At 51.8% G+C, this 26865-nt stretch overlaps 11 protein-coding genes across 11 annotated transcripts; 5 read left to right on the top strand and 6 right to left on the bottom strand.

Moving 5' to 3' along the window:
- The first annotated feature begins 80 nt into the window (after positions 1 to 80).
- On the top strand, positions 81 to 1501 carry CC77DRAFT_374429 (arginine N-methyltransferase 2). The gene has a single exon (XM_018531419.1). It carries the CDS (start codon positions 194 to 196, stop codon positions 1424 to 1426), a length of 1233 nt encoding a protein of 410 aa, XP_018381872.1. The 5' UTR covers positions 81 to 193; the 3' UTR covers positions 1427 to 1501.
- Positions 1502 to 3023, bottom strand: CC77DRAFT_375154 (NTF2-like protein). The gene has a single exon (XM_018531420.1). The coding sequence runs from the start codon at positions 2735 to 2737 to the stop codon at positions 1577 to 1579; it is 1161 nt and encodes a 386-aa protein (XP_018381871.1). The 5' UTR covers positions 2738 to 3023; the 3' UTR covers positions 1502 to 1576.
- Positions 3024 to 3919: 896 nt separating this feature from the next.
- On the bottom strand, positions 3920 to 6482 carry CC77DRAFT_1034036 (VID27-domain-containing protein; the record flags this gene model as incomplete). Its single annotated transcript, XM_018526839.1, has 3 exons — positions 3920 to 4744; positions 4794 to 6367; positions 6464 to 6482. The coding sequence occupies 3 exons, from the start codon at positions 6480 to 6482 to the stop codon at positions 3920 to 3922; spliced, it is 2418 nt and encodes an 805-aa protein (XP_018381870.1).
- Positions 6483 to 6763: 281 nt separating this feature from the next.
- On the bottom strand, positions 6764 to 9740 carry CC77DRAFT_375277 (hypothetical protein). Its single transcript, XM_018531421.1, has 2 exons — positions 9302 to 9740; positions 6764 to 9105 (listed from the first exon to the last, which is right to left on the bottom strand). Exons 1-2 carry the CDS (start codon positions 9419 to 9421, stop codon positions 7045 to 7047), a joined length of 2181 nt encoding a protein of 726 aa, XP_018381869.1. The 5' UTR covers positions 9422 to 9740; the 3' UTR covers positions 6764 to 7044.
- Positions 9741 to 9969: 229 nt separating this feature from the next.
- On the bottom strand, positions 9970 to 11670 carry CC77DRAFT_943953 (multidrug resistant protein; the record flags this gene model as incomplete). Its single annotated transcript, XM_018534934.1, has 1 exon — positions 9970 to 11670. The coding sequence occupies one exon, from the start codon at positions 11668 to 11670 to the stop codon at positions 9970 to 9972; it is 1701 nt and encodes a 566-aa protein (XP_018381868.1).
- Positions 11671 to 12863: 1193 nt separating this feature from the next.
- CC77DRAFT_944090 (endosomal integral membrane protein) lies at positions 12864 to 14907 on the bottom strand (the record flags this gene model as incomplete). The annotated part of the gene is given in 3 exon segments (XM_018534944.1): positions 12864 to 12953; positions 12968 to 13758; positions 13812 to 14907. 3 exon segments carry the CDS (start codon positions 14905 to 14907, stop codon positions 12864 to 12866), a joined length of 1977 nt encoding a protein of 658 aa, XP_018381867.1.
- Positions 14908 to 15580: 673 nt separating this feature from the next.
- CC77DRAFT_944084 (EF-hand) lies at positions 15581 to 16541 on the bottom strand (the record flags this gene model as incomplete). The annotated part of the gene is made up of 3 exons (XM_018534943.1): positions 15581 to 15760; positions 15808 to 16103; positions 16154 to 16541. The coding sequence occupies 3 exons, from the start codon at positions 16539 to 16541 to the stop codon at positions 15581 to 15583; spliced, it is 864 nt and encodes a 287-aa protein (XP_018381866.1).
- Positions 16542 to 17124: 583 nt separating this feature from the next.
- On the top strand, positions 17125 to 18604 carry CC77DRAFT_996801 (hypothetical protein). Its single transcript, XM_018536490.1, has 3 exons — positions 17125 to 17564; positions 17613 to 18133; positions 18196 to 18604. Exons 1-3 carry the CDS (start codon positions 17417 to 17419, stop codon positions 18409 to 18411), a joined length of 885 nt encoding a protein of 294 aa, XP_018381865.1. The 5' UTR covers positions 17125 to 17416; the 3' UTR covers positions 18412 to 18604.
- Positions 18605 to 18938: 334 nt separating this feature from the next.
- Positions 18939 to 22334, top strand: CC77DRAFT_1043235 (hypothetical protein). The gene is made up of 4 exons (XM_018527308.1): positions 18939 to 19396; positions 19442 to 20021; positions 20074 to 20942; positions 20995 to 22334. The coding sequence occupies exons 1-4, from the start codon at positions 18974 to 18976 to the stop codon at positions 22234 to 22236; spliced, it is 3114 nt and encodes a 1037-aa protein (XP_018381864.1). The 5' UTR covers positions 18939 to 18973; the 3' UTR covers positions 22237 to 22334.
- A 228-nt stretch (positions 22335 to 22562) lies between these two features.
- On the top strand, positions 22563 to 25042 carry CC77DRAFT_1023807 (ubiquitin carboxyl-terminal hydrolase 14). The gene has a single exon (XM_018525735.1). The coding sequence runs from the start codon at positions 23000 to 23002 to the stop codon at positions 24998 to 25000; it is 2001 nt and encodes a 666-aa protein (XP_018381863.1). The 5' UTR covers positions 22563 to 22999; the 3' UTR covers positions 25001 to 25042.
- Positions 25043 to 25642: 600 nt separating this feature from the next.
- Positions 25643 to 26420, top strand: CC77DRAFT_1064904 (iron sulfur cluster assembly protein-like protein 1; the record flags this gene model as incomplete). Its single annotated transcript, XM_018528769.1, has 3 exons — positions 25643 to 25886; positions 25916 to 26212; positions 26269 to 26420. 3 exons carry the CDS (start codon positions 25643 to 25645, stop codon positions 26418 to 26420), a joined length of 693 nt encoding a protein of 230 aa, XP_018381862.1.
- Between the last annotated feature and the right edge of the window lie 445 nt (positions 26421 to 26865).

The raw sequence follows: 26865 nt of genomic DNA, 5'->3' as shown, positions 1-26865 counted from the left end.
GATTGTATCATGTAATCTAATCCTAATAGATACTATAGTCTTCAGAGAATGCATGTGGGAAAATGTTCCACTGACACAGAGGCACCCACCAGCTGGACCCTGCATGACTCGCTTCCCAATAAATTTCCTAACCCCTCAACTACCCCTCCGAATACATTACTAGAAAACAACTTAAACGTCCAACAAAGTAACAATGGACGATCCGGAATTCGATACTCAGACAGATCTACAGACACAGAGCATTTTGCTCGCCGCTGCAAACCACGATATCGCCTCTCTTCGCAACCTTCTTCGCAACTCTTCCGCAAACGTTCAAGATTCCGAGACCGGCTTCACACCTCTACACGCTGCGATCGCTGCTTGTGAGCCCGACGAAGATGACGCGAAGCATACCAATGGAGGCACGAACGGAGACCTACCTGAAGAGGGCAAGGATGAGATGAGCAGCGCTGTGAAGACCATCAAATTTCTTTTCGAGAACGGCGCGATATGGAACGACCTGGATTCAAATGGCGAAACACCGGGATGCATAGCGCATAGACTGGGCCTGAAGGAGCTGTATGAGCTCTGCGTTGACGCAGGTGTGCGTGCAGAAATGCTGCTGAGTCGCATGGAGCAATACCAACTTCTTGGAGACGATGATTCAGACGAAGATGATGACGAAGAAGATGAAGCCGACGAGGTAGCTGAAGATGTCGAGGTAGTGGATATAAGCCAAGAAGAAGCGCAGGGCGATGAATCTACCGAGAACCCAAACTATCTTTCTTCAAAGCTCACTTTCGACCGCGACCGATTACTGGATGACTCTTCGAACGGAGTCATGATGGAGTGGGAGACAACTCTCATGCGCAGATCCGCGGAACTGCTGGTACCGACAGAAGGGCTTCGTGTCATGAACGTAGGTCACGGTATGGGTATCATAGATGGTATCCTCCAAGACAAGAAGCCAAAAACTCATCACATCATTGAGGCGCACCCGGATGTTATCAAGCGCATGAAAGAGCAGGGATGGCATGAGAAGCCAGGTGTTGTCATTCATGAGGGCCGCTGGCAGGACATTGTACCAGGTCTCGTCGAAAAAGGCGAACTATTCGACGCTATCTACTTCGATACATTCGCCGAAGAGTATAAAGCACTACGCGAGTTCTTCACAGAGCATGTCATTGGACTCCTTGATCCTGCTGGTGGTTCCGACGGCGAAGGAGGCAAGTTCGGATTCTTCAACGGCATGGGAGCAGATCGCCAAATTGTCTACGATGTTTACAACAAGATTGTCGAATTTGATCTTTTCGAGGCCGGCTTCGACACAGAGTGGGAAACGGTCGCCGTGCCTGATCTGGATGAGAAGGGTGAATGGGAAGGCGTGAGGAGGAAGTACTGGGTACTTAATGAGTACAAGCTTCCAACATGCACTTTTATCGGTTGATGGGTTAGGGATGCCTCGTACGAATGAACATCGATAAAGAGTAAGATTGGAGTTTTAATCGTACGACTATCACAAAGTAAATCAGCTCCGTGAAGCGATTCTACTGAGTCGTACTCCGGAACACCGCGCTGAAACAAGATATGACAATCACTAGTTGCCATTCACCCCGTCCATCAGACCATGCATCTGCAACAGCTTGTTATATCGACTCTGCTGCGGTTCAACAAGTTGCTTTGCTGCCTCTGCTCCTGTAACAGGTAGCGCTTTCAATCCGTCGTTTTTCAACTTCCTCGGTACCATCTTAGGATCTAGTAAGCCAACCTGTACAAGAACAGAAGCTTGATCCCAGTACATGTGCTCCGAGACCAACTTGTCTCCTCTTACCGCCACGATACTGACCATGGGTATTTCCACTCGCTTGTTCGTTGGTGGTACACCTGGCAATACCCAGTCAATCTCGTCCGAATGTGTAAACGACACAACCATCTCGTCTACTATACGATTGACACCCATGGTCCTGGAGACCAACCGTATGGAAAAGTCTTCTACCAAGCTAGGCACAAAGAATTCTCCATAGAATTCCGCGAGCTTCTTCCTTCCCACACCTCCCTGCATTGTCGGCAATATTGTCACGTGTGGGCTGTCTTGCGTCATATTCTTTACGACACTCATGCTCGCGCGGTCCGGATCATCGTCCTCAAATCTCGCATTCCAATGACTCAGCGCAATCGGTTCAAGGTCCACATTCTTGCCAAACCCTTTTCGCACACATGCTAGCGCTCTTGTCCACGCCAGGTTGGCTTCTACCTCTGAATACGCTTTTGACGATGGGTCTGCGAAACCTGTGGCACTCTTCTCGTACCGATATAATTTCCATTCGCACATATCAGGTCTCGGACTAGCCTGGCTTAACCCTGCGACATGGACTTGTAATTGATGCGAGTTTGGATACATGGTCTTCGGGCTGGGCAACAAGCTCGGATAAAACGCTATGATCGCACAGCATTTCGCCAATGGTTTCTGGGCTGTTTTCAAGACGACACTGGCTGCGTCGCCGTAGGCTATTATCGCGTAGTGTTCGCCTAAATTCAGGGTTTCGGATAGTTGTTTAAGGGTTCGTATATAAGCCGCTTGAGTTTGTGTATTAGGATCGTAGGGAAGATATTGCGCGTCGTAGCCTTCTTCGCGCCAAGATAAAAGCGCCTTTTCTGGTGCTGGCAATGCGCATGTTAGGTATATGCGCGATGGTCCAGAGTTGAATTTCAGGAAACCGCCTGTGCCGGGTTTGTTGTCAAATGATGTTATAGACATGCTGGGCAACGTGGAGAACGAGTAGCTAGCGAGGCGTTACCGAAGACGAATGGAAGGTGAACACAACCGTCTCGATATAGTCGGCAAAATTAGTAGATTCCACTCAGAATGCGGGTGGCTGGGGTTTCAACGGCTTTTAATTTCCTGCTTCTCCACCACAAGGCGTGGCCCTGGCTTGCTCCCGGCCACATGCGACCAAGTTTCACGAGGAACGCGAGCTTGAGACGATGCAGTATGACGTCATATTCAAGATTTCGAGTGGGGCGCTCGCGTGGCATGCCTTTGCGAACAACCCGACTCCTGCAAGTCTCCGAGTCCAACAACTCACCATCGACAGCAAGATACAATGTCATTCTCTAGCGACAAGCGATCATAGTGGAGATCTGAGATCCAGACTCTACATTACTTTCTTCAGCCTACAATTTTGACAGGATCAGAGACCACCAAGCGATCAACCCATGTTCTGCCAGCTTGAAAGGATTACTATTCAAGGATTCGGCAATCAAGAACTATACGCCTCCACTCTGTGTCCAAGATGAAAAGAAAATAAACCATATAAGGATTCCGCCTCTACCTCATGGTCATCTTCGCACTCGCTTCTCTCTTTAAATCTGGACAAGAACCTCTTACGTGTTGTTTCGGAACCTACAACGAACTAACAATGACAAGAAACTGATACGTAGAAAAGAGTGCGATGGGACATAGATGCCACCATGCCTGTTAAAAGTTTGTGGAAACTGAGAATATGTCTCTAAATCCTACTCCCAATTTCATGGTGAGGAAAAAAATTGAAGGTTGTTCCACCACATACCCAGAGGAATTTGTGAACAGACCAGTTATCACTGACGAAAGCCGTTGGAGATAGAAACAACGCATATGCAATATTTAGACAGCGGGAAGCCCGGCATCATTTAGCACACAAGTTTAAAGCAATGATGTCTTTCGATCATGTCAACACAACAGCATCGGAAGTTTCATTGAAGACGGCCATTCTCACTATCGATCTAAAAGGGGAATCATATGGTTACTAGCTACTCGCATTTCGTCGTGATGGCACACAGCCTGTAGCTCGGAGAAGAAAATCGCACAACGCCGACGCCGCCTACCATGATGATGGCCATGACCATCACCAGACCGTACCTATACGTTTAGAAAAAGGCTCGCGTGTGACAGCATGTCAGTCTAGTACGGGCTGTTCACAATGTCATTCCGACCCAGATAGCTTCCTCGAACACCACTCCTCCTTGCAGCGCCAACACGACTCGGCATCGCAATACTCTCCCGCGTCGGTCGTTGCAAGGCCCTCTTAGCGACCATGTCTACTTCGTTTGGCAGCGCAACGATGAGGTTCTTGTCTGAACCGAACTTGAAGTTGTCGGCCTTGACCTCCTCGGCGTAGCGCTTGATATTGTATGGGTCTTTACGATTAGCAATAACCTTCTTAAGGCTCCAAGTGACGATGAAGGGACCGGTGGCAGAGATGATAGTGGTTTCCTTCTCGTCGAGGCCAGTGTTGAAACGTGCAGTGGTGAAGGAGATGGGTGCTTTGGTCTCGTGCTGGAATTGGGCGACATGGGCAGGTGTAAGGGCGAGACGGCGCGGTTGGGGTTTGTCGTCTTTGGCAAAGGACTTCTCGAAACCGAGTTTGCCGTCGTTCTTGCCGCCCTTCTGGAGGGCATCGATAAGCAGAAGGTAGGTTCGGGTAGTGGCAAGAACCCAGCGACCGTCTGCTGAGACGTCCATGCCGATGATAGGGTCACCGAGCGCGGGGATAAGAGTCTTAGCGTTGATACCGAGTCTGTCAAACAGACGGATATCTCCCTTCTCGGACGCAACAGCGATGTGGCCCTTCTCGGTGGTCGCGGCGGCGGAGAATGCGTTCTTCGTAGCATACTGTTTGAGCTGATCATCGACGAGCTTGTTGCCAGCCAAACGGGGATCAACACGGTAGAGCGCATTATCGGAGAGACCCAGGAAAGTCTGCTCGCCGCTCATTTGGGCAAATTTCTGCGACAAGTTAGTTTATGATCGCATGTATGAGATGAATTACACGTACGTTCTCTGGTGCAAAAACCTTGACTGGAATGTCGTCGTGCACCTTCCACTCATCTACAACGGTACCAGTCTCGAGATCCATTCGGTAGAGGTTGTTCGGGTTATCGAGATTCTGGAGAATCATATCACGATCCTGCTGATGCAGCATGACCTTGTTCGGGTTGAAAGCCTTGCCGCCTGGTGTCTTGATGTTCGAGATGGTCGTAGAGAACTGAAGCTGATTCTCGGGAGTGTGCTTGAAGACACCAATCTTGTTGCCACGTACAACAAACGACCTGTCGTGCTTGTAGCCAACCGCCAGCTGCGAGTTTTGGTCTCCGTCCGTGGGGCCAGTCTCGACGTCGTCTTCAGACTCGTCAGAGTCGTAGTGCTCGCTTCGCTGCTCGTTCGTGCTCTCATACTCGTCCTCTTCTTCCTCCTCTTCCTCTTCTGGCTCTTCATCTGGCGCATCCTCCATGGTCAAGTCTTGGAAGGCTTCCAAGACGTACTCTCGATCCGTATCCTTTGCCTTGCCCCATTTGACCTTGTTCAGGTGCTCCCACAAAGCTTGCATCACACCTTGCTGAATGTTCTCGAGGCCATCTTGATCCTCGAACTTTAGCAGCCATGAGTACGCTGAGCCGTCGTCTAGGTAGTGGTTGAAGATGAAGGACTTGTATTCGTAGTTGAAGACGGGATTGATGTCTTCGACGATGGGTTGTCCCAGCCACTCGCGCTCTTCACCGGCAATGTGTAGCCAGTAGTTCCAGTCCCCGATCTCGGTAACGGTAACACTGACTTTGGGGTCTTGCTTCATGAAGGTACCGGATGGGAAGTCAAAGAGGTGGAGCTCCGCCTCTCCTTCGACCAAGGTCTCCAGAGCCTGGGGCTGAGTGGCAGACGGTGGCGCGGCCGTAGCCTCCTCCTGTTCTGGGACAGTGCCCTTGCCTGCGACCTTCTTCGCCATCTTCTCCTTGGTTGTGTTGGGAAAGAGCTCCTCGGTGGTCGGTGGTTCGATGGGAAGGGCACGGGCAGTGGATAGGGTCGGGCTGGTGACGGGGCTCGCGTCGGGGATGGGCTCTTCGTAGTATGCTAGAGCGGCAAGATCGTCTTCGGTCGCGTGCTCGTGGCTCCTTCTGAACTTCCTCTCGTACTGGCACTGCAGAGCAACGCGCTCGAATAGCGAAGCAGTCTCGGGCTTGACTGACCGGTCGCACACAAACTCCCAGAGGTCGTCGACGTCACCGCTGAGGTCGCGCCACGCAAAGATCTTCTCGCCGGTTGAACGAACGTCGTCGCGAAACTGCAGGTCTTCGTCGAGCAGGAAAGTCTTTTCGTCCTTGTCGCCTGCGAGCGCGTCGAGTGCCGCGTCCTCGTTCTCCTCTGCCAACAAGTCCTCCTCGCCTTCTGCGTATGCGCGCTGGATAACGAGCTGGTACTGGAACTCCTGCCCGGTGCGGCGGATGGTCGCCGTTGCGTCCGGGAAAATAAGCTCGCTGTATCCCTTGACAGAGCGGGGTCGGACGAGGTAAAGCTGGCCCTGGGCGATCTCGACGATGGTTTCCTTGGAGCTGTCACCAAAGACAAATTTACTGACTGGTGGTACGGATTAGTGTCGTCTCAGCAACGGTGGGGGAGGGGCAGCGGGACGGCAAGGAGAAACAGAGCAAACAAAGCTGCAGGCGGACTTACGGTTTCGGAGCATGAACATGGCGACGAGTGCTGAGTGGCGGGGCAAGCAAGAGCTAAGCCTTCATTTAAGCTCAGAGGAAAGGCGCACGCCAAAGTCCATCTAGGTGAAGGCTAGGGTTGTTTGCACGAGTTATGATGATAGGCACCAGGGTCTAGGCAAACACTCGCTTAGCGACGTCATGGGTAGGGCTGAGGACAGGCCCTCACTTCCACAGCGGGTAATGTATGTAACAGAGCACCTCTCTCAGCGCGAATGGAATCTCATTCAATTGGAATCTATTAAAAACATGATTCTGGAACACAGGACAGCCTGTCCCTTGCAATACAAAAATAACCCCCCAAAGGCGCCTCTCGCTCATCATTCACTAATATCGTTTGCGCGACAACGTTCTTGAGACACGCCTAGCGTCATGTGCATTATCAGGTTTTTGGGGCAGCCAAACTGATTAGATGCCATTCAAGACGAGAGTCTGATCATTATCTCCGGCTTTTGTAAGTGGCAACGCTACAGATCGCTGCGCAGGTCTGGGTATCATGACTTTTGTTTCACTTTTTAACTTCTCTTTCGCCACCTCACCTCTTCACGGCGATTTCTGCGCACCCCACACGATGCTCTCCATAAGTGCATACGGTGAGGAGTCAAGGTCCAGTCCGAGCAGTGGTGATTGCGAGAACATGTTCTCAGCGTCCCCGTTGAGGGCGTTGTTGATGTCCTGTGCAGTAAAGACGTGCATCGTGGGGGAAGCCTGTGAGCCCGCTTCACTCGCCTTCCGGTTGTGTGTTGTGGTGATCCTCAGCAGCCGCTCCAAAGCCGAGACGGACCGTGTAATGGGCGTGGCAAGCTCCGCGGGGTCGACGTCCTTTGTGACATCCGTAAGAACTTGAATCACGTTCTGCAACAAACTGCGCGCTCGTTCGTTGCGGTTGTGTTCGCCAAGAATACCGAGGAGCAGAGCAGAACTCAGGGAACGATGCACAGCGGACCAGGAACGAGTTGCGAATGGCGTCATGTTTTGCAAACCGAGGAAGGCTTCGACAGTGTTGGTAAGGCTGTCGATGCATGTCTTGCGCAGAGTCTTGGAGAGATCGAGATTGACAGTGGCTGGACTGATGGCTGGTCGACAGAGCTCAGATGTGACGTACGATATGTGCAGGTATAGCGCCCAGTGTTCGAGCTGATCGCGCATAGACCGGCATCTCCTAGAGTCTTTGAGATAGTCTGCAGCATCTATCATAATTTCTTGGAGTTCGTTGCGATGCTCAGTGATGCGTATCAGGGCGTCATGCGAATTCTGTGGCCTCTGGCGCTCACGCACTATATCCAGCCCTACTTTACAAAGTCTGTACATGCTCTCGACATATGTCCTTGTTCCCGGCGCTGTGTGCTGGCTCATGGGTACAGTATGATCAATGGTGGTCGTCGACGAGGCTCTGTCGTACGAGACAGACAGCAGCGAGTCCTGCCAAAGAAGCGCCCACCATGTCTTGCTTCGAATGACCCTCTGCTGCACTGGGGTGGAAGGGGGACATTGTCGGTGTAGTCCTAGTGTCTGCGAAAGGCGTACTGTCAAACCCATCAAACTCCAAGCGACTCCAGCATTCATGTTATTCGAGATGACGTTTCCGAGGATCAAAAGAGTCTGTATGTTCTCGATAGTCGCATGCGATAGAAAGTTTGTAAATCGTAAACATTCGAAGCTGCAACAGACGTAAACCTGCGATGTAAGCTCCCTCTCCCTTCGCGACAGACTCGAACATTGACAACCGGAAGCCAGTATGGCAAAGACCATGCCTATCCAATGGAAGTCTTTGCCATATATCTGCTGATCTGTGATGCCGTTGGTGCCTTGTGCACTTGCGCGGTTGATCAAGAAGAGCAGAAGATCGGATTCGATGGCCTCGATGTCGGCAACGGCGGGGTATACGGCATGTGCGGTCTCGCGATAGCTTCGAAAGAAACTGAGGCATTCGGAATCACTCGGTAACGCATTGGCAAGCTCTTGAGCGCGCGCTATAGATCCATGCGGCAGTCCCCAAAGATCGACAAAGGGATATGTAGCGCTCTCGTTGTCCAGGCCAAAAATTGGTAGCATGCTCTTCTTGCCCAGGAGATCTTGCACGCCCGGTGCCCACTGTGTATCTCCCCTCCCTAATGCCATGACGAGCGCTGGTACTGAGCTGGGACCGATGTGTATTGTCTGGCCGGTGATGTCGTTGCGCGTGTGTATGCCTTGGGTCCGGACGTGGCTCTGCTCGCCGTCCATGGGCGCTGCTGCTGCCAGAGGCGTGTTTCCAGATGCGTCGGCAGGAGAGAAGCCGTTGATCGGGGGCGGTATCTCTGCGACGCTGCCGACGGCGTTCTTCAAGTCACTGAGCGACTTTTCCGCCTGTTGCAGCTTGCCGCAGATGCGTTCCCAGTCCTCCCGGGGCAGGGTGACGGTGCCGCCATGGATGTGGACGATGCCATTCGAAAAGTCATGGCCGTTGTTCTGGCCGAGCCCGAGGTTTATTCGTTTCGCAGGCGGATGCGACTCGCTGGGCGGGTGGTAGGTACACAGCTCGGGGTGTTCGCGGACGACGCATGTCTTGCACGGGACGTTCTGGTCGCATTTGACCTTGCGCTGGCGACACGGGTAGCAGGCCTGTATGGTAGCAGAGAGTCAGCGCATGTTCGTGGGGCAGTAGCTCTGCCATGCTTGAATGCGCCGGGTCCTGTAGCCCAATTCGGCAATGCAGAGAGGCCATTCTTCCAGCGCAGACTATACTAAGGCTCCTCGGCCCTCACCACCTCGTCTTCTGCACGCCTTCGCATCTAGCGCACCACCACGGGCAGCCTACCTTGTACTCTCGCGCTTTCCGCTTGCGTCTCAGGATCTCGTCGACGTCGGCTCGTGGCGGCGTGTCTTGCATGAACCCATTTGTCGCGTTGGGGTTGTGCTGGTCCTTAAGCTCGTCCATGGTCGAAGCTCGGGGGAAAGTCGTCAGAGGTCTTGTCTGGGCCGGATAGTCGCGCTGGTGGAGTGTCGACTTGAGTCGGCCTTTCCGCTCGCTGGAGCCCCACTCTGCGCCAGGGTGCCCATCAGCCCTCAAGCTAACCCCAGCTAGTCACACGCCTAAGAAGCTTGACGCTCGCTACGAAGGAAATTACTGAGCCTGTTCATCGAGCATCCACTTTCTACACTCTGACCAGGGACTTGCCATCGTGTCCGCACTACCGTCGGTCGTATGACATCAACGTCAACAAGTCCATGCTTGCAATCTCAGCGTCATGCAACAACACTTCACTTGGTGGTCACAGCGGAACCGCATGCATATCGATCGAGCATGCATTCATCTCAGTAAAGATTACGAACAACTAACATATCCCATAAGCGCCTTCGAGAGTCTTCTAGTCCCAGGACCCCTCAGACGATCATTACCCGACGGGAATCTCCAAGCCTCCAACGCCTGCAATGCAACACACAACAATTAAAATCGAATATAACCTCCCAAGACCGACCTGCTAACTATGCTCCCTGCTTCTCTTCCTTGTTCTCCGTCTCCGCACTGTAGGCGTAATGAGAACGCGCCCGAATCCTTGCACCGTAAACGTAGAAGATGAAAGGAATTGCGCAACAAGCGAGACCGATGAAGGCAAGGAGTGAACTGGCCCACTGATCGCCCAGACGGTCGTACATCTGATTCGTAAACAAGACAGCGCCTGCACCCCAGAAGCTACGCAAGAACGTCTTCGCCGCTAGAGCTGACGCAGCCTGGTGCTGATACGAGTCGACGAGATAGTTGTTGGCCGAGTTGTACAGGAAGATGAAACCGAAGCCCACAGAGCCACCTCCAAATGCAGGTCCTGCCCAGTGCGTCTCTTTCTGGCTGGTCCATGCGAAGATAAAGACTCCAATGGGAATGAACCAGCATGAGAACATCATGGGGATCAGACGTGCTTCGGCTGGCGGGTGACCATTGTGCTTTTCCGATAACTTCATGTAGTGCTTGTTGACGAGCGGCGCGCAGGCAGCAGAGAGCAGCACACCGCAGATGAGTGGGATGAACATGAGACCTGTTGATCCTGCGCTCCAGCCCTTGCCTTTCTGGTAGACAATCGGGTATGCGACGAAAAACATGTATAGAAGACCGTACAGAACGGACATGTATACCGAGATCAGGAAGACGATGAGCTCGCGGAAGAGCAGCTGGAATGGACGCAAGAGGAAGAGCTGGAGGCGTTGGCTGAAAGGTCGCATATCGAGATCTTGTTCCGTGACGAACTTGTCGTCGCCCGTCTCCTTGCGCATCTTCTTCGCTCTCTTTGCCAGGATCTTAGGCGCATAAGTCTCTGGTACAGTAAATGTGATGAGAACCCAGACAATGGCAGAAAGGATAAGCTGGATCCAGTAAAGCCAGCGCCAGCCACCAGCTTGACTGAGGTAGCCGCCAACCAAAGGTCCGACACCAGGGCCGATGAACGGTGCGGCGCTGAAGGCTGCCATTGGGACACCTCTCTCCTCATTCCTCCACATATCGGCCAGTGTTCCTCCTACGAGCGTCATAGGTGCTGAGAACGCTACACCAGCGATAAAGCGCGTTACCAGCAGTGTGCCGATATTCTGTGCGACTGCTCCTGGAATAGTGAAGATGACTGCCAAAGCAAGTGTAACACCATATACTGGTCTCCTTCCCCAAATCTCTGACGCGGGAGCAAAAGCCATTGGTCCGACACCGAATCCAACCACGAAAAGCGTTATGGTCAATAGCGACACCTCCTCGCTAACCCCAAACTCCGCGCTCACACCCTCCAGATCCGCTGTGATGACGGCAGAGTTGAAAGCCACGGCAAAGCATGTCACTGCGACACACATGGTACACCACCACTTGTATGACTTGCTCCAATTCTTAGGGTTCTCCTTGTCGTCAATGGTAAACGTAACCAAGTCGTACTTCTCAACCTTGCCGGCGTTGGATCGAACCTCGCGGACCATCTGCCCCGAGATGGTTTCTTGTGTGTATTCGTCGAGGTTGGCGTTGTTGGAGAGTGTGCGGATAGGAAGATTGACCATGTCTTCGGCCGTCGGTGCGCGATGGAGAGGCACTGGTTTTTCGCCATTGAGGGTTGTGGTATCTGAGGATGATGAGGATGGGCGAGCATGTGTCGGGGCGTTAGAGGGACTGGCAAAGTCCCGTGAAAGAGGGAACTGTATGCCTTCGGTAGCCATGTTTGTCGTACAAAGACCTCGAGGTCTTGGGTTTGCGATGGAAAACGAAACGACAAAGTTGTTTGGTTGTTGTGAACAGGCTGGGTAAGAGTACTCAATATATAGGGAGTATGCCAATCACCCCAACAAAAGTAAAAGATCGACCACTATTGTAATAGTGGATTCTTGTATCCGTAGCCTGGTTGCCTGATAAAGAAGCAGGAGTCAAACACCAGGGTTGTATTACAGCGAGTATGCGAATACCGCAGAGTGATGCAATCTGAAAAGCTGATCTCTACACAGGGTCCAAACATGACAACAAACATCCCTCCTATATATACTCGTGCAAGCAAACCTTTTGATAACCTTTTCGTACGACGGTAAACTTCTGCAAAAAAGACTCACCACTCATGACATTAACACCGGAAAACTCTCGGGCCTTGGGTTTCAACGTGGGAGCATGGTTTGGTTCGACGGGAAGGGTCTCGATAGTGTCCGCAATTTAGTCTAAATCTGGCATCGCGTCAGTTTGTGCGTTGATGGTCAGTGCACAGAGTTCAAATCCGAGAGATGCCCGATTGTCCTTTTGATGCATTGGACGAGGGAAGGAGTCGAGTCTTCTGGAACGTGCAGATGGGCTTGAGAATAAGCGGATCCGTTGTCCTTTTGTAGACGCTGGACACGCTTTTAGTGGTCAAATGGTGATCATGGGAGTCTTTTCTTATCTTTCTTCGTGCGAAGGGTTGACGTCATTGCAGAAGATTGGAGAATCGATGGTCGAAAGTTTCCGAAAAGAGGAATAGGTAACAAGAGCGATAAGATATCGTTCGGAAACACGTTCAAAACTACGAAGGCTTCCGGATAAGTTTCTGGAAAGGTGAGATGCCCTTAGTGTCGGTGGATATCGGGGAAGCTAGATACATCACAATCGATGGGCAAGAAACAACTCAAGTCTCATCGGCAAGATACATTCCACAGAGCTTAGAAGTGACTGGATTCCTCTGATGTTTGGCTCTGGAGAACGGATTCATTCACTTTCTTGACAATTCAACACATTGGCGAGCTTGAATCACATCAAGACGTGTAGCTGCATAATCCGGCTAACGGTTGTATGGCTGTGATTTTTGTAGTAAATGATGCCAACTGGATATCTCCGATGGCGAAGAATTGGGATGCTACTTGACGGTTTCAGCTTCCACACTATTGTTCGTAGCTCAATCCACCTTGATTGATCTGTAGATCTTGAGGGTAAAGAGCCAGCTTGCGAAGAAACCAATGGTGCCCAATGACCTGTTAGTACGTGTCTAAAAAGCAGAACTGCGTTGTGTAGCTTACCAATAAGAATGAATACCAGCGAACTCAGCAGTGCAGAGTATCCTAGGTAAACAACACCACTCGTCCAGCTAGTCCAGCTTACATCCTTGATCCAATATAGCAAGCAACTGGCAAACACGTACGCTGCGCTTGCACCAGCCGTGAAGAAAGACCTCCATTGCCAGTGGTAGTCCTCTGCGCAAAGCAAAAAGTAAATCATCAACACAGTGACCGCCGCCGAGGTGATGATCATGAGCCCGAAGCAGATGAATAGGAAGCCGAACATGTAGTAGACTTTCGAGAACCAGATGGAGTTCATGATGAAATAGAGTTCGACAAAGATAGCGCCAAAGGGGAGTACACCAGCTAATGCCATGGAGGGAAGAGGTCGTAGATAACCTCCTACCGGCGGGATTTGTCTTGGGATCTGGTTCGTGCGGACGGGTGGCTCGATAGCCGCTTGCTTGAACCCAATCCAGGAACCAGCGACACTCAGTGGCACTGAGATGACGAACCAAATAATGACGACCACAAGCATAGTAGTAAATGGAACAGCACCGGATGCGCCGCGACCCCAAACGAACAGGTTCATGAGGAAGAAGACGCCAAATACGATGGCAGGTAGAGCAACCGGGGTATAGAAAAAGCACAGCTTCCACGACTCGCCATGGAAGAACTTGTAGGTACGCGCCGCTGTGTAGCCACCGAAGAAACCGAAGAGTGTGTAGAAGATGATGATGACTGTTCCGAGAGCGCCGCGGTTGCTAGGAGACAGGAAGCCGAGAAGCGCGAATGCTATCATTCATGTTAGCAGAGACTTGACACGTAAAGGGATTCTGTCAGCTTACCTATAGTCAGCGCTGTCATGGCAAAGAGCTGGGCTCCATTGCCAACCAAAACAGACAAGAGCAGCGGGTTCTTTGGTGGCCTGAACACATCTCCATGTACCAACTTCCAGCCAGAATCGTCCGCAGTATCATCAGCGTCGCCGCTTTCACCAAAATCCTCGAGCGCAAATTGATCCAGACGATTGTAACGCGCAATGTCCTTTTTAAGTGTACGCACAAGGATCGCGCTTACCATACCAACAAGGAAGACAACAATGACAGCTGAGTTGATGAGGGAGAACCAGTGGATTTTTGGGTCGTAGACGTGTAGATATTTGTCCCATCGTGTCGCAAACGGAGTCGGGCTGGGTCGCCAGTAGACACCATACGTAAAGACGACCAGGTTTGTGTCTTCGTCATTCTCTTTCAGGACGACCGGCGTCTGTCCGTTGCACGTTGCCCCGTTATCGCCCTCTCTCTTCGATTCCGCCACGGAGTATGGGTCCACCAGCACACCAACTACGCGGAAGTTACCCGGCGAAGCCTCGTGGTAGTCGATGACAATATCGTAGTGGTTGTTGAGCATGGGCTGATCCTCATCTACAAGGCCCAGCGCGAAGCCTGGTTGATAGAAGGTCTGATCTGAGCCCGGCTCCCTGAGCGATTGTGCCGCAGGCAGTCCGTCTATCAACCAGTTAAGATCGTAGCCCTGGTATATCCTGCTGTTGACAAACGCCGCATCCGCGCCCGGATACGGAGCTTCACAGAGGAGTTTGCACGTCTCGTTTACGCCCATCTTCAGCTCGAACGGACTCGTCTGTATGCGATCCCCGAACAGTATGCTTCCCAAACTCTCCCGGATTTCTTTGGGGCCATCTTTTTCGCGACAAAAGTGGAAGGGCGGATGGTAGTAGTCGAAGGAGAAGACGGAGCGTAGCTTCGGGTCGTTTTGCGAATCGGCGGGTGTAAGTCGATTGACGTATAGAGGTACAGCGTCTCCGGTCTTGTATGAAGTTGGCGCGGTGCCTGGGAAGTAAAAGGCCGACGCTGGTAAGGGTGCGATGGCTAGCAAGGATGCCAGCACAGCGCCGGATGCGGATATGTCGAGTCGCCGCATTGTGTATGTGTGTTTGTCTATGCAAATCAGGCGCGTGAAAGTGGCTTTAACACGTTGTGGAGCGGACCGGCGTCAGCTTGAGAGAGCGCCGAAACGTAGCGTCGCAGCGGCAGAGTCGCCAAAAGTCAATAGTGGAAGAACGGAATGCTAGTCTATCTCTACAGACGTGGATTGTCCATAGCGTGCAGACGATGATGGTACAACAAAGCGGTACAGTACTAGCAATGTGTTGTTTTGAAGCTACTTGTTCACAGCGCTGATGTTACCTCAAGGCCGCCCAAGGAAGCTGCGCGTATGCCAAGCTGTATTCGGCACTAAGCGTTCCGCAGGATTGCGTCAGACCACAACTGGCAGGACCAACTTCGCTTGAATGCCTAGTTAGGAGGACAACGTCGACAACTTCTTGTGAGGTGCTGCCGAGAGTGCTCCATGGGTGAAAATCACAGCCATGCCAATATGTATAAGCATAAGACGTTTCAAGTTGTTTCTTGCATCCCTCGCCACGTAAGTAATTGCGCACTTTGTATACATCATTCATGATGTCCGGTACGCCAAGGCGATGTCATCCACCCTAACAGTAAGAGACAATGGTATGCCAATCCCACAAATGCGCTGTGATATCGACTATAACGAAACAAGCATAGAAAATGACACTGGGTATCAACCCTCTCCCTCACACAAGACCGTCATAGAGAGACAGGGCGGAAACGATAGTCTCGTCGCGCTTCGAGCCCTCCTTGAACTCAGCCATGTCTAAGCTGCCGTTCTCGTCCTTGTCCATCATCCGGAAGATCTTCTTGACGCGCTTCTCGGGGGTGTCTTCGTCTTCCGGGAGCTTAACCATGGAGCCGACCTGTATGTGTCAGCGATGAAGGCATTTCCTCGGGCCTGTGTACATACCATTTTGTAGATGGCTTCTACGATTGCCAACATCTCCTCGTAGCTAATCTTGCCATCACCGTCAATGTCGTACAGCTGGAACGCCCAGTCGAGCTTGTCCTCCATCTTGCCGCGACTCGTGACGCTCAATGCGCAAATAAACTCCTTGAAGTCGATTGTGCCGGATTTGTCTGCATCGAAGACATTGAAGACGTAATCTGCAAACGATGACGGATCGCCGAAAGGAAAGAACTGCTTATAGATCTTTTGGAATTCCTCCTTGGTGAGCATGCCCGATGGACAGTCCTTCAGGAAGCCTGTATGTACTCAGTTACGGTCCAGCCAACTTAGACCATTGTGGCCACACCTTTGTACCATTGCTGTAACTCTTTCTTGTCGAAATGTGTCGCTTTCTGGAGATCGGCCAGCTCCTGCTGTGATAGTTTACTCTGGCTGTGATGGGACACGATCAGCTTGTGTTTCTGTGTTTCCAAGCACTTGATGCCGCAGCGTGATCCCAATTCGTCTTCGAAACCGTGTATGGCATTCGCCAAGGCGATTTTCTGCATATCCTTGTAGTGCGCATATCCGGACTCGTCATGGCTGGGGATGTCGGTGTGATGGCGGCGCGCAAACTTGAGTGGCGGGTGTTCATATTCTAGTAGAGGTATTCCTTGCGCCTGTGGCGGAACGTGAGGCGGCGACGCTGGATGCGCATGCGTCTCGTGGTTGTCGATGTCGAACTCTGACTGCATGCTTGCGCGGTGGGTGGTCGAGTGTGGGGTCGGGCAGGCGAGATTTGCGCCTGGATAGAGAGTCCATGACGAGGTCCGATCCAGCGTGTAGCCGTCGCTCGACGAGGCGCGTGTCCGAGGTGAAGGGCAGGAGTCCCCAGACGATAGGGTGGTAGGCGCAAAGGCCCCGCATTACAAAGCAACAAGGAGAGAGAACTTACGATTTACCCATGGCTAGAAGATGTGCGGAATATCGCGGGTGGAGAATTTAGGAGTGCACCGGAATATGTAGTGAAGGGAGCAGGCAGGCAGTCGTCAGGTGTCGGTAGGCGGAGCAGCAATCAAAGGGTAGTAGCTGGTAGTAGGTGGCGGACCAATCGATGGCGGGGTGCTCTCTGCTTGGTGACGGGAAGGCGCAGCACTCTAGGAGCAGGCGAATGCAATAGGCGATGTACGAGGCTAGGATGTGGGTGTAGACGGGCAGAGGTAGTGTGAGCGGAGGATATATGCTGGTCGTCGTGACAGCTCGGGTTCCAGCCAGTCGACACAAATAGCGGCCACGCCGAGAGGGCCCTGGCCGCTTCGTCATGTCCCGCTTTCGCATGCATCTTCGGCGGGCAACCCCGCGAGTCTAGCACAGCGCCAGTGGGTGATTCGTGCCCTTGAAGGCCCGGTTTCATCATTGCCAAAGTGAATACCGAACTGCTGTCGCTGGCCATTCAGCTTGGTCCGTCTGGCGCGCAACCTGCATACACGTCCAGCCCTACGACCCATCTTCCGCCGCGCATAATCGCGCATGACTGGTCACGTGTATGCGCGTGCTCCACCCGAACCACGTTCACGCTTACTGCGCTTTCCTTTAGCCCCACCGCCGTCAGCACGCCTACTGATCAACCATGGACGACATCCTCAACGAGCAGTTTGAGCGCGTCGAAAAGGCCCTGACCACGCTGGTCGACTCAATCGCCGCCTACAACCCAGCCACGCAAGCTGCAGTCGACTTGGTAGCTGCTGACGACGAGCTCAGTGAAGGACTGGATCAACGTATGCTGCCATTCGTTTTGACTGAGAACACTGACTAAGATGGTGCAGTTGCCAAACACCAGGCAAACCATGTGCGCATCCAACACTTGCGCGCAGAAGCCGACGCTCTCGAAGAACAGCTCAAAACGTCCGTCAAGAAGCTCGCCGAACTGCGCCACGAGCTGTTTGACACGTCTGTGACGACATTCCCAGAAGATTCACGCGCCGTCCCGTTCGACGAGCTCTTACAGTATGCGACCAACATCTCGAGATACACAGTGCCGCCGACGTACCGTGAGCGCATTCCTGCAGCAGACAAAGACAAGGAGGACGAAGACGTCGGCTCGAGTGGAGCCCCTACTAATGGCCTCAACACGCCTGCTCTCCCACCAGAGACTGTAGAAACGGCGACTGAAGCTGTACAAGGGCAGAAGGAAGGCGAAGATGCTGCTGGTCCTGCACTCGAAATCACGCCCGAAGAAGAAGAATGGCTGAAGAAGCTCAAAGCTAGCAACCTGGCTTGGTATCCGTGGCCCAGCAACGAAAAGATCCGCGCGGGCGCTCTCTTCAGTCTCCAGTACTGGCGCGAGGTAAGTCGGAACCTGCAGATTGACGTGAAACATACACTGACTTCGTGCTTCCTTTTCTGCAGAAGGGCAAAAACTTGGACGAATTCAACATACCTGCACATCTCAAAGCAGACAGGGACAAAGTACTGCAGGAGCAGCAACAGCAGGATGTGGCTGCACAGGAGGTGGCTACAGATTCTCCAGGCAAATTAATACCCCAACAGCTTCCCTCTGAAAACACACACCGTCCTAAGCCACTCGGGGTCTTTGCAGGCTTTGATGACGATGACGATGACTGATTGATCACAATCCATCATGGATGACAAGTCTCGTTGGATGTAGAAAGGCGCTTGGGTTCAGGAGCTGTACCTATCACTAAAACTTTACGTATACCTTTACGATAGATTTTGCCGAGATAGTGTTTTGAAAGTATAATTCAGAAAACACGGGCTCCTTCGCAGGACATCTATACCCCGAACGTCATGTCAAGAGCGCGCCTTGCTGTTCGTCAATGCCATAGTCTGTATGATCTCATGCATCAAACCCTTGCCAACCATCAGTAGGTGTCTCCATAGTGGATGGCTGATCATGGTCCCATATGACACCCAATGTATATTCATTCTGGGTGCAAGCTTGGCACAAAGTCCTGACGAATCTCGACGTCCTGTATTCCTACACAGATTTCGGAGAAGTCCCCATGCTCATAGTCGCGCACGACCCCCGTCAACGTTAGCGGTGGCTGGACATTGAGCAACTAGCCCATATATGGTTAGCACCCAAATTTTCTGGAAACAGTGCTTGACTTTTCTCGAAAGTCGCAACGCGACAAAGTCCAATACATTCATCAGCAAATCAAGTAAAATGGGCAGCAAAATACGCAAGAGGGAGCGCGAGGCGGATCAAATCGAAAAAGTGGAGGAAGCCCCCGCAAAACGGCGCAGACAAAGTAATACAGACCAGGTGAAGCTCTCCAAGCTTTACGCAGACCTGGCAGCCGAGGAAGATGATGTTCGTCTTGAAGCTGCCAAACAAATCATCGTCAACTTTTCGCCCGAAAACAAGCCATCGGCCAAAGATGTGGAAGATGCGCTAGTACGCCTGATCAAAGGCCTTTGCAGTCAGCGCAAAGCTGCTAGGGTCGGATTCTCGCTCACGCTGACCGAGTTGTTACGGCAACGTTTTGCAGCAACAAAGGATGATGACGAGGATTCGCAGCTTGATGCGGCATCCGTCATCAAGATGGTGGAAGAGAAGACCAAAGCCAAAGGCAACGTACCGGGAAAGGTAGGACTGCAGATATGCTAAATATTGCGAAGCTAACAGACACAGGAAAAACGGGACCATACCATTGGAAAACTGTTTGGTTTCAAGGCCATTATGCAATCATCAATACTCCTTGAACCGGAACTCTCGCTGGACTCCTGGAACAAGCTCTTGGACAATGTTTATCGAATGGCACGCGACATTCCGTGGTTACGGGAAGAATGCGGGATGGTACTGGTCGAAGCAGTGAGGAGTCTGAAAGGTCAACTACAGTACCGAAGATGTGCCGAAGAAGTGTTGGAACGACTCAACACATTCAAGCTTGTCTCCACGCCCGAGGGTGTGGCGGTGTGGCTTACCGTCAAAGCACATTATCCAGAGGCACTGCCCGAGGGTGTCTGGCACGATAAAGACCCATTAGCAAAGAAAGAACGCTCTCGGCTTGCCAAAATCTTGAAGGAAGACTTCAACAAGAGCGAGTCAGAAGATGCAAAAGACGAAACCACGAAAACCGGGACTACGAACCCGAACCCGTCTTTCACCTGGGACCTCGCATTTGCCGAGATATTGCAAAGGGATGAGCAAAGCAAGAGTGACTCTAAGGACAAGGTTGAGTTTCCACAATTTTGGATCGACACTGTAGACAGTAAGTCGAATCATCTAAAAGAGTGGTTAGCTTGTATGACTGACTGTGATAGGCAATCTTTTCTCTTCCTCAGCGTCCCACGAACGTAAAGCGTGGGGCTTCAAGTTGCTGAGTAGCATGATCACCCGTGTGCCAGATGGGGCTGTGTCTGCATTGTTCAGTCCAAATTTGATGCGTACCCTCATCAACCAAAGCAAAAAGGAAGACAGGTTCCTCCATTCGGCCGCGCTCGCTGCGTTGAGCTCTGTCCAGCTCAGAGTCGATCAGGAAGATGGAACAGCCCTCCCTATTTTTGTTGCATTGACTTCGAAGCACGGCAGCATTGAGTTCGACCGCATCACCAAGACGAAAACGCTCGAGCAAATCCTCGCATCGGCAGATGACAAAAGCTTGATGAAGATTGTACGACATCTCAAGTCACTGATTCTGCGTCCTGATTGTGAGGAACAAGCAGTCGCAGACAGCCGCCGGCAGGCCATTGCCGACCTGCTGTTGAACACAGTCAGACAATACAAGCGATACGAAAAGTTCAATGAGAAGACCTTCAAGAAAGATGTTGCCCATCGACGGGAAGGTCGCGCCGCAGATGAGCGAAAGTCTAACTGGCTGCGAGAAATCTTGGAGACACTGGTTGAGTGTGCTTATTTCATTCCTTCAAAGAGTGCGGATACTAAGAAGGTGCCTCTTCCCGCTATCAGTGATCGGAGTCGGGCAATGTTCCAAGAGCGCCTATCATCTTGTCTGACCAAGTTACTGGATGTAAAGTTGGGTGCTCGCTCAGATGTCGCCCTCATGGTTCTAGACATGATAAGAGCCAAGAGCGACAAGTCTGCCAAACTGGATCTTGCTTTCAAGGCAGACGCATCGGTTCTGGGTACTATGGACAAGGCGTTGAATACACTCGACGCCATCTCTGCGACAGTAAGCATGTCACTTCCTGTTCATCTGTCGTTTGGCTAACATGGCATTACAGGGTTCGATAGCCGGTAACGAGCTGGCAGCGCAAGGCTTTATGCTCTTGTACTCACTAACGCTCTTGCAAGCCTACAATGGCGAGGGGGATGCCGTCATGATGCTTGATGATCTAGATGCGTCCTACAAAGCCTTCGAGGCGTCACGAAAGACGTCATCAAAGAAGAAGAACAAGGTCTCGACTTCCGATGGTCAAAATGCCTTTGTCGAGATCGTACTCTCCTTCTCAGGGAACACACGAACACTATTCCGTCGAATCGGAGAAGAAGCATTTGCTATCTTCGCATCAGAGATTAGTGCTGAAGGACTGCGGTCCTTGACTGAAATCCTGGACACTGAAGAGAACCTCGAGGGACAGAAAGAGCTATTCAATCAGGGTGATGAAGACGTTGAGGAGGAAGATTCAAGTGACGACGAAGAAGACGACTCAGACGTTGAGATGGTCGATGGGGAAGAGTCGAACAGCGACGCGGCCTCTGAATCTTCTGATTCGGACTCCGAGGATGACGACAGCGACGCAAGCGACGACGATGAAGATGGTGAGGAAGATGCAGAGTTGACTCAATTCAACAACATGCTGGCCTTGACTCTTCAGACGTCGAAGCCGAATGTGGACGGTGACGCGGCGGAAGAGACATCCGACGAGTCTGACATGGACGACGACCAGATGATGGCGCTTGACCCACACCTCAGCAAGATCTTCAAGGAGCGAAGCAAGACAACAAGCAAGAAGAAGGAGCGGGAAGACGCCAAGCAGAACGTGGTTCAATTTAAGTCGAGAGTCCTAGATCTGCTTGCCGTGTACATGGAGAAGCAATATTCCAACCCGCTTACTCTGGAAATTCTCCTCCCAGTACTCCGTCGTACTCGAGCCAACGCAAACAAGCAGACGGCAGACAAAGCGGCCAAGATGCTGAAGTCCTTCTTCGATACCCGCACGAAGCGCAAGGCGCCCCTCCCGAAGCCAGAGAACACGGAGGATGTATGGGAGCTACTGAAGGGAATTCACGAGGAGGCGAAGCTAGGGAACGGTGCAAAGGTCCATGCGGATGCATGTGGCTCCGCCAGCTTACACGTAGTAAAGGTGCTTGTTGGTCTTGAGAAAGCAAACTATGCTGGTGTGGTGGACGTTTACGCCGAAACTCAGAAGCAGTGGTTTGCAGACAAGAAGTCTCCATTACAGCCGGTGCTGTTCACTCAGTTCCAAAACTGGTCTATCAATGCACGACAGCAAGGAAAATAGGCGGTATTCTTCAGGGAAGGGCGTAACGGAACTCAACTAGCACAGCTTCTGATACAGTTGGTCGATAAATGTAATCAAGCTTCTCAACACAATACCGTGTTCATTGTGACTCAAACTCCAGATTCAGCAATGTAATTCTAGAAGCGTGTATCAAGTCGGGCTTGAGCTCCTAGGCAGAAGGTGGAGCTCTCGCGTGGTGATTATTTCTCTTCTGGTAGTGGCGGTAGTGTACCCACTTTTATCGGCCCCGCCGCGGGGAGCTCGCTCTGGAAGCCTAGCCTATGTCATACCAAACAAATCAATTTACATGCAACCCGTCGCGACATCCAACACCTTACCTTGCCTCCCTGCAAACTCCACCAAGCATGGCTTGCACACACGTGAACGCGCCCGGTAAGCTCTCATTGCCATGCTTAGGTTCTATTCTTGCACAACGAAAGACGAGAAGAGTGGCAAACATGTCCGCTGCGTCTTGTCGCCTTGACGGGATTTGTAGCTACATGCTCCATCTACGCCATGCTAACATGATCCAGAGCTCCATCCGCCAGGACCAACACAGTCTGTATATCGAGAAGACTGCACGCAGTGCTTTGACTCGATCGATGACCCCACCGGCCTTGATGTGTGCCTCTACTGTTTCAACGGTGGATGTACGAGCGATCGAAACCATGCTCTCCTCCATGTTTCTTCTACAAACCACCCACTTGTCCTGAACATCAAGCGCACACGCAAGAGGGTCACGCGCGATGAACCCCCTCAAAAGATGACGAAGCTCGCCGTTGCAGCTGAAACCGAGTCTGACCGATACGATACCACGACCCAAGTCAAATGCTATGAGTGCGGCATCGACGATGTAGACAAGAGCTCAGGAAAGCTTCCGGATATTGTAGACGCAGTTCTCAAGGCGAACACATTTGCGAAGCAGCAGGAAGTCAAGGCATGGGAGCAAGAGTTGACCGCCTGCGAACATACACTCTGCTTGGAACAGCAGGCAGCGCGACAGATAGAGTCTCAAAGCTTGGGTCACTGTTCTGAGTGTGAGCTCAACGAAAACCTTTGGCTATGCTTGACCTGCGGCAATTTAGGGTGTGGCCGTCAGCAATTCGGTGGCGTTGGTGGCAATTCACACGGCGTTGGACACACAAAGTCGACCGGTCATCCGGTTGCAGTCAAGCTCGGATCTCTCACCGCGGATGGTACGGCCGATATCTACTGTTACGCTTGTGACGAAGAGCGCATAGATCCTGAGCTGCCTGACCATTTAGCACACTGGGGTATCAACATCAAAGATAGGGTCAAGACAGAGAAGAGTCTTACGGAGATGCAGGTCGAGCAGAATTTGCGATGGGATTTTGCTATGGTGACTGAAGACGGCAAAGAGCTACAACCATTGTTCGGACCAAACTTCACAGGCTTGAAAAACTTGGGTAACAGTTGCTACCTTAATAGTACCCTCCAGGCTTTGTTCTCGATCCAAGAGTTCAAGGATCGATATTATCTCCCCAATGAAGCCCCACCGCAGACACCGCTACCCGCCGAAGATCTAGAAACTCAGCTACGCAAGATCGCCGATGGAATGATCTCAGGTCGGTATTCAAAGCCGGACAGCGACGTCACTACCAGCGAGCATAGCCCTGAGGTTCCACACCAGCGCGGCCTTGCGCCTGCCATGCTCAAACATCTGATCGGAAGAGGCCACGCTGAGTTTTCAACTATGCGACAACAGGATGCGTTCGAACTACTTTTGCATATGCTTCAACTAGTCTCACGCAGTAAGCATGTTGAGCCTCATAAGGATCCAGTCGGCGCCTTCCGCTTTGCCATGGAGCAACGGCTACAGTGTGTTAGCTGTAAGCGTGTTCGGTACAAGACAGACGAGCAGGAGAATATCTCTATCCCAGTTCCCATCCGCAGAATCCCGAAAGACTCGCAGATGGACGTTACCGATGGAAACGGCAAAACGGAAGAGAAGGAAGAGTTTGAGCCAGTATCGCTGAAGGAGTGTCTCGACATCTTCACAGCTGAAGAATTGGTTGAGCTTACTTGCGGTGCGTGTGGCAGCAAGGATGGATTCACGAAGAGGAGCATGTTCAAGACTTTCCCTTCAGTATTGGCTGTCAACGCCAGGCGCTTCGAACTGGTCAACTGGGTGCCCACCAAGCAAGATGTTCCCGTTATTGTCAACGATGAACCGTTCTCTTTCGACGCCTACAAGTCAAAGGGATTGAGCGAAGGTGAGGAGCTTCTTCCAGAAGACGCAGACACAGGAGCGGCTGGAGGTTCAAAATGGTCACCTAACGAAGCTGCACTATCGATGCTCGAAGCCATGGGTTTCCCTAGGGTCAGATGTGAGAAGGCTCTGCATGCCACTGGCAATGAAGATGCTGAAGCAGCAACGACCTGGCTATTCTCACATATGGAAGATCCAGATATCGATGATCCTGTCGACTTCAATGCTGGTTCTGGTGGAGACGCGGCTGCTGCATCTGTTCTCGACCCTGAGAAGATTGAGAACCTAGGGGCCATGGGATTCAATGCTCCCCAAGCACGTCAGGCTTTAAAGGAAACAGGCGGTGATATGGAGCGTGCTGTCGACTGGCTGTTTAGTCACCCGGATGCACCCGGCGACTTTGACGAAGGCGGTGGCTCTGAAGGACCTGCTGAGCCAACAGAGAAGCCATTGGCTGGTAGCGAGGCGCTGCCTGCAAACTTCCAACTCCAGTCCATCGTATGCCACAAGGGTAGCTCGATACATGCTGGGTGAGTCAACCGCACTCGTTTACCACACACGAGAACGTGCTAACGTCTAACAGTCACTATGTCGCGTTTGTGCGCAAGCAGTTGCCAGATGATCAGGCTGCATCATGGGTGCTCTTCAACGACGAGAAGGTCGCTAAGGCAGCCGACGTGGAGGAGATGAAGAAGTTTGCCTATGTGTATTTCTTCAGGCGTTTGTAAGGCGGCGGGTCTAGGTCTCGGACTAGCATAGCGAAAGCGGAGTTGTGTCGGATTAGCATTAACATTGACGATACGGCGAACAGAGAAGGGGTCAGGAGCATTGCGGCGCAAGCTGCTAGACGATGTCAAGATAGCACGGACTAGCTGCAGGCGTAGCCTGAATGAAGCTGAAATCTCATCTGATAAAGGTGCAACTGATGTTCGCTCGTCGGAGAACTGGAGCTTTTCTCCGAGCCCGAGCTGATTCCAGAATATGTGATAAGTGTGGGGTATGTCGTGCACGGACTTACGTCGCCGACCATCGCTTTTCCTAATCATTACTTCAATTCCTCGATCGCCATCCACCTCCGCTACACCTACACCAACATCAACACGCTATCCAAACCGCTGCCAAAACAAAAAATCCACACCACAGAACCTCGAAACACCGCACATATCGACCACCACCATGTTCAGGAGAGTCGCAGCAGCAGTGCCTGCCCAGGCCGGAAGAGTGCTCGCAACCGCCGCCAGGCCCAGCATCGTTTCGCCCATTCGCACAGCAGCCCCTGCAGTTTCAGCAGTCGGTCGGCGGCAGTACCACGAGAAAGATAAGTGCCCCATACTGTTTGTTCGAGAAGTCGACGTGGTGGCGATAAAGGCGTTCCATGACAATCACCTCGTCATCGCACCACCATTTCCGACTTATATCCGTACGAGAACGCTCAGCTAACATCCGCAGCACTGCTCGATCACTACAACAAGCCACGCAATGTTGGTTCCATGTCTAAGACCGATACCGACGTCGGTACTGGACTCGTCGGCGCGCCCGCGTGTGGCGATGTCATGAAGCTCCAGATCCGTGTCGACCCTAACAACAACACCATCAGCGACGTCAAGTTCAAGACCTTCGGCTGCGGTAGCGCGATCGCTAGCTCAAGTTACCTCACAGAATTGGTTCGGGGTATGACACTGGAGGACGCATCGAGGATTAAGAACACAGAGATTGCAAAGGAGCTTTGCCTACCACCTGTAAAGCGTGAGTATCCATTTCGCAACAACAATAGATAGGGTCGAGATACTAACTGCTTATAGTACATTGCTCCATGCTTGCTGAAGATGCCATCAAATCCGCAATCTCCAACTACTACACGAAGAACCCCAACGCACGGCAAACAGACCTTGGCGGCAAGTCTGCGCCGCTGCCAAAGGTTGAGATCGAGACCGTTTCCTCTGCAACGGCCTAAAGGGAGACTAGGATGGCAATGTAAATTGATACCATGTGGATGGGAATGGGAATGAGAACGAGAACGGTTAAGGAAGTTGCTTGATATTACCTGCATCAGTCTTTCGCTACTCAATGTACCGGGTATGACTTGGGCGTTTGAGCGTTACGGCGGCTGGCTTCCTGTATAGTAGGCTGAGAAGTACTTATCTTACATCGCAATGAACAAAATTTGTAAATGCGAAAGAAGACTATGAGCTGGCTCTTGCGCTGATAACTCAATGTATGAATAATAACAGCACAGGAGTAAGGGATGTAAAACTAGCAGGCTACTTCAGTCATGGTATATGAAAGCGGAAGTCGGCTAACTCCTGGTCTTATGAGCTGAGTGTCACGCCATGTAGGTGCTCTAGATCTGATGATCCGTTTGATCAGATAATGGATGCGTGAAAGTGTACATCAGCCTT

The sequence above is a fragment of the Alternaria alternata genome (genome assembly GCF_001642055.1).
Source record: "Alternaria alternata strain SRC1lrK2f unplaced genomic scaffold CC77scaffold_21, whole genome shotgun sequence".
NCBI lineage: Eukaryota > Fungi > Ascomycota > Dothideomycetes > Pleosporales > Pleosporaceae > Alternaria > Alternaria alternata.
Note: the sequence above shows the minus strand (reverse complement) of the source record. Positions and strands in the feature narration are given on the sequence as shown.

Bases quoted from the DNA above. Each gene is read 5' to 3' on its own strand.
- CC77DRAFT_374429 (XM_018531419.1), top strand. From the start codon at position 194: ATGGACGATCCGGAATTCGATACTCAGACAGATCTACAGACACAGAGC.
- CC77DRAFT_375154 (XM_018531420.1), bottom strand. From the start codon at position 2,737: ATGTCTATAACATCATTTGACAACAAACCCGGCACAGGCGGTTTCCTG.
- CC77DRAFT_375277 (XM_018531421.1), bottom strand. From the start codon at position 9,421: ATGGACGAGCTTAAGGACCAGCACAACCCCAACGCGACAAATGGGTTC. The intron at 9,106-9,301 runs GTAGGCTGCCCG...GCTACCATACAG, and splicing joins GGAAAGCGCGAGAGTACAAG to GCCTGCTACCCGTGTCGCCA.
- CC77DRAFT_996801 (XM_018536490.1), top strand. From the start codon at position 17,417: ATGGACGACATCCTCAACGAGCAGTTTGAGCGCGTCGAAAAGGCCCTG. The intron at 17,565-17,612 runs GTATGCTGCCAT...AAGATGGTGCAG, and splicing joins CAGTGAAGGACTGGATCAAC to TTGCCAAACACCAGGCAAAC. The intron at 18,134-18,195 runs GTAAGTCGGAAC...CCTTTTCTGCAG, and splicing joins GTCTCCAGTACTGGCGCGAG to AAGGGCAAAAACTTGGACGA.
- CC77DRAFT_1043235 (XM_018527308.1), top strand. From the start codon at position 18,974: ATGGGCAGCAAAATACGCAAGAGGGAGCGCGAGGCGGATCAAATCGAA. The intron at 19,397-19,441 runs GTAGGACTGCAG...TAACAGACACAG, and splicing joins AAGGCAACGTACCGGGAAAG to GAAAAACGGGACCATACCAT. The intron at 20,943-20,994 runs GTAAGCATGTCA...ATGGCATTACAG, and splicing joins TCGACGCCATCTCTGCGACA to GGTTCGATAGCCGGTAACGA.
- CC77DRAFT_1023807 (XM_018525735.1), top strand. From the start codon at position 23,000: ATGACGAAGCTCGCCGTTGCAGCTGAAACCGAGTCTGACCGATACGAT.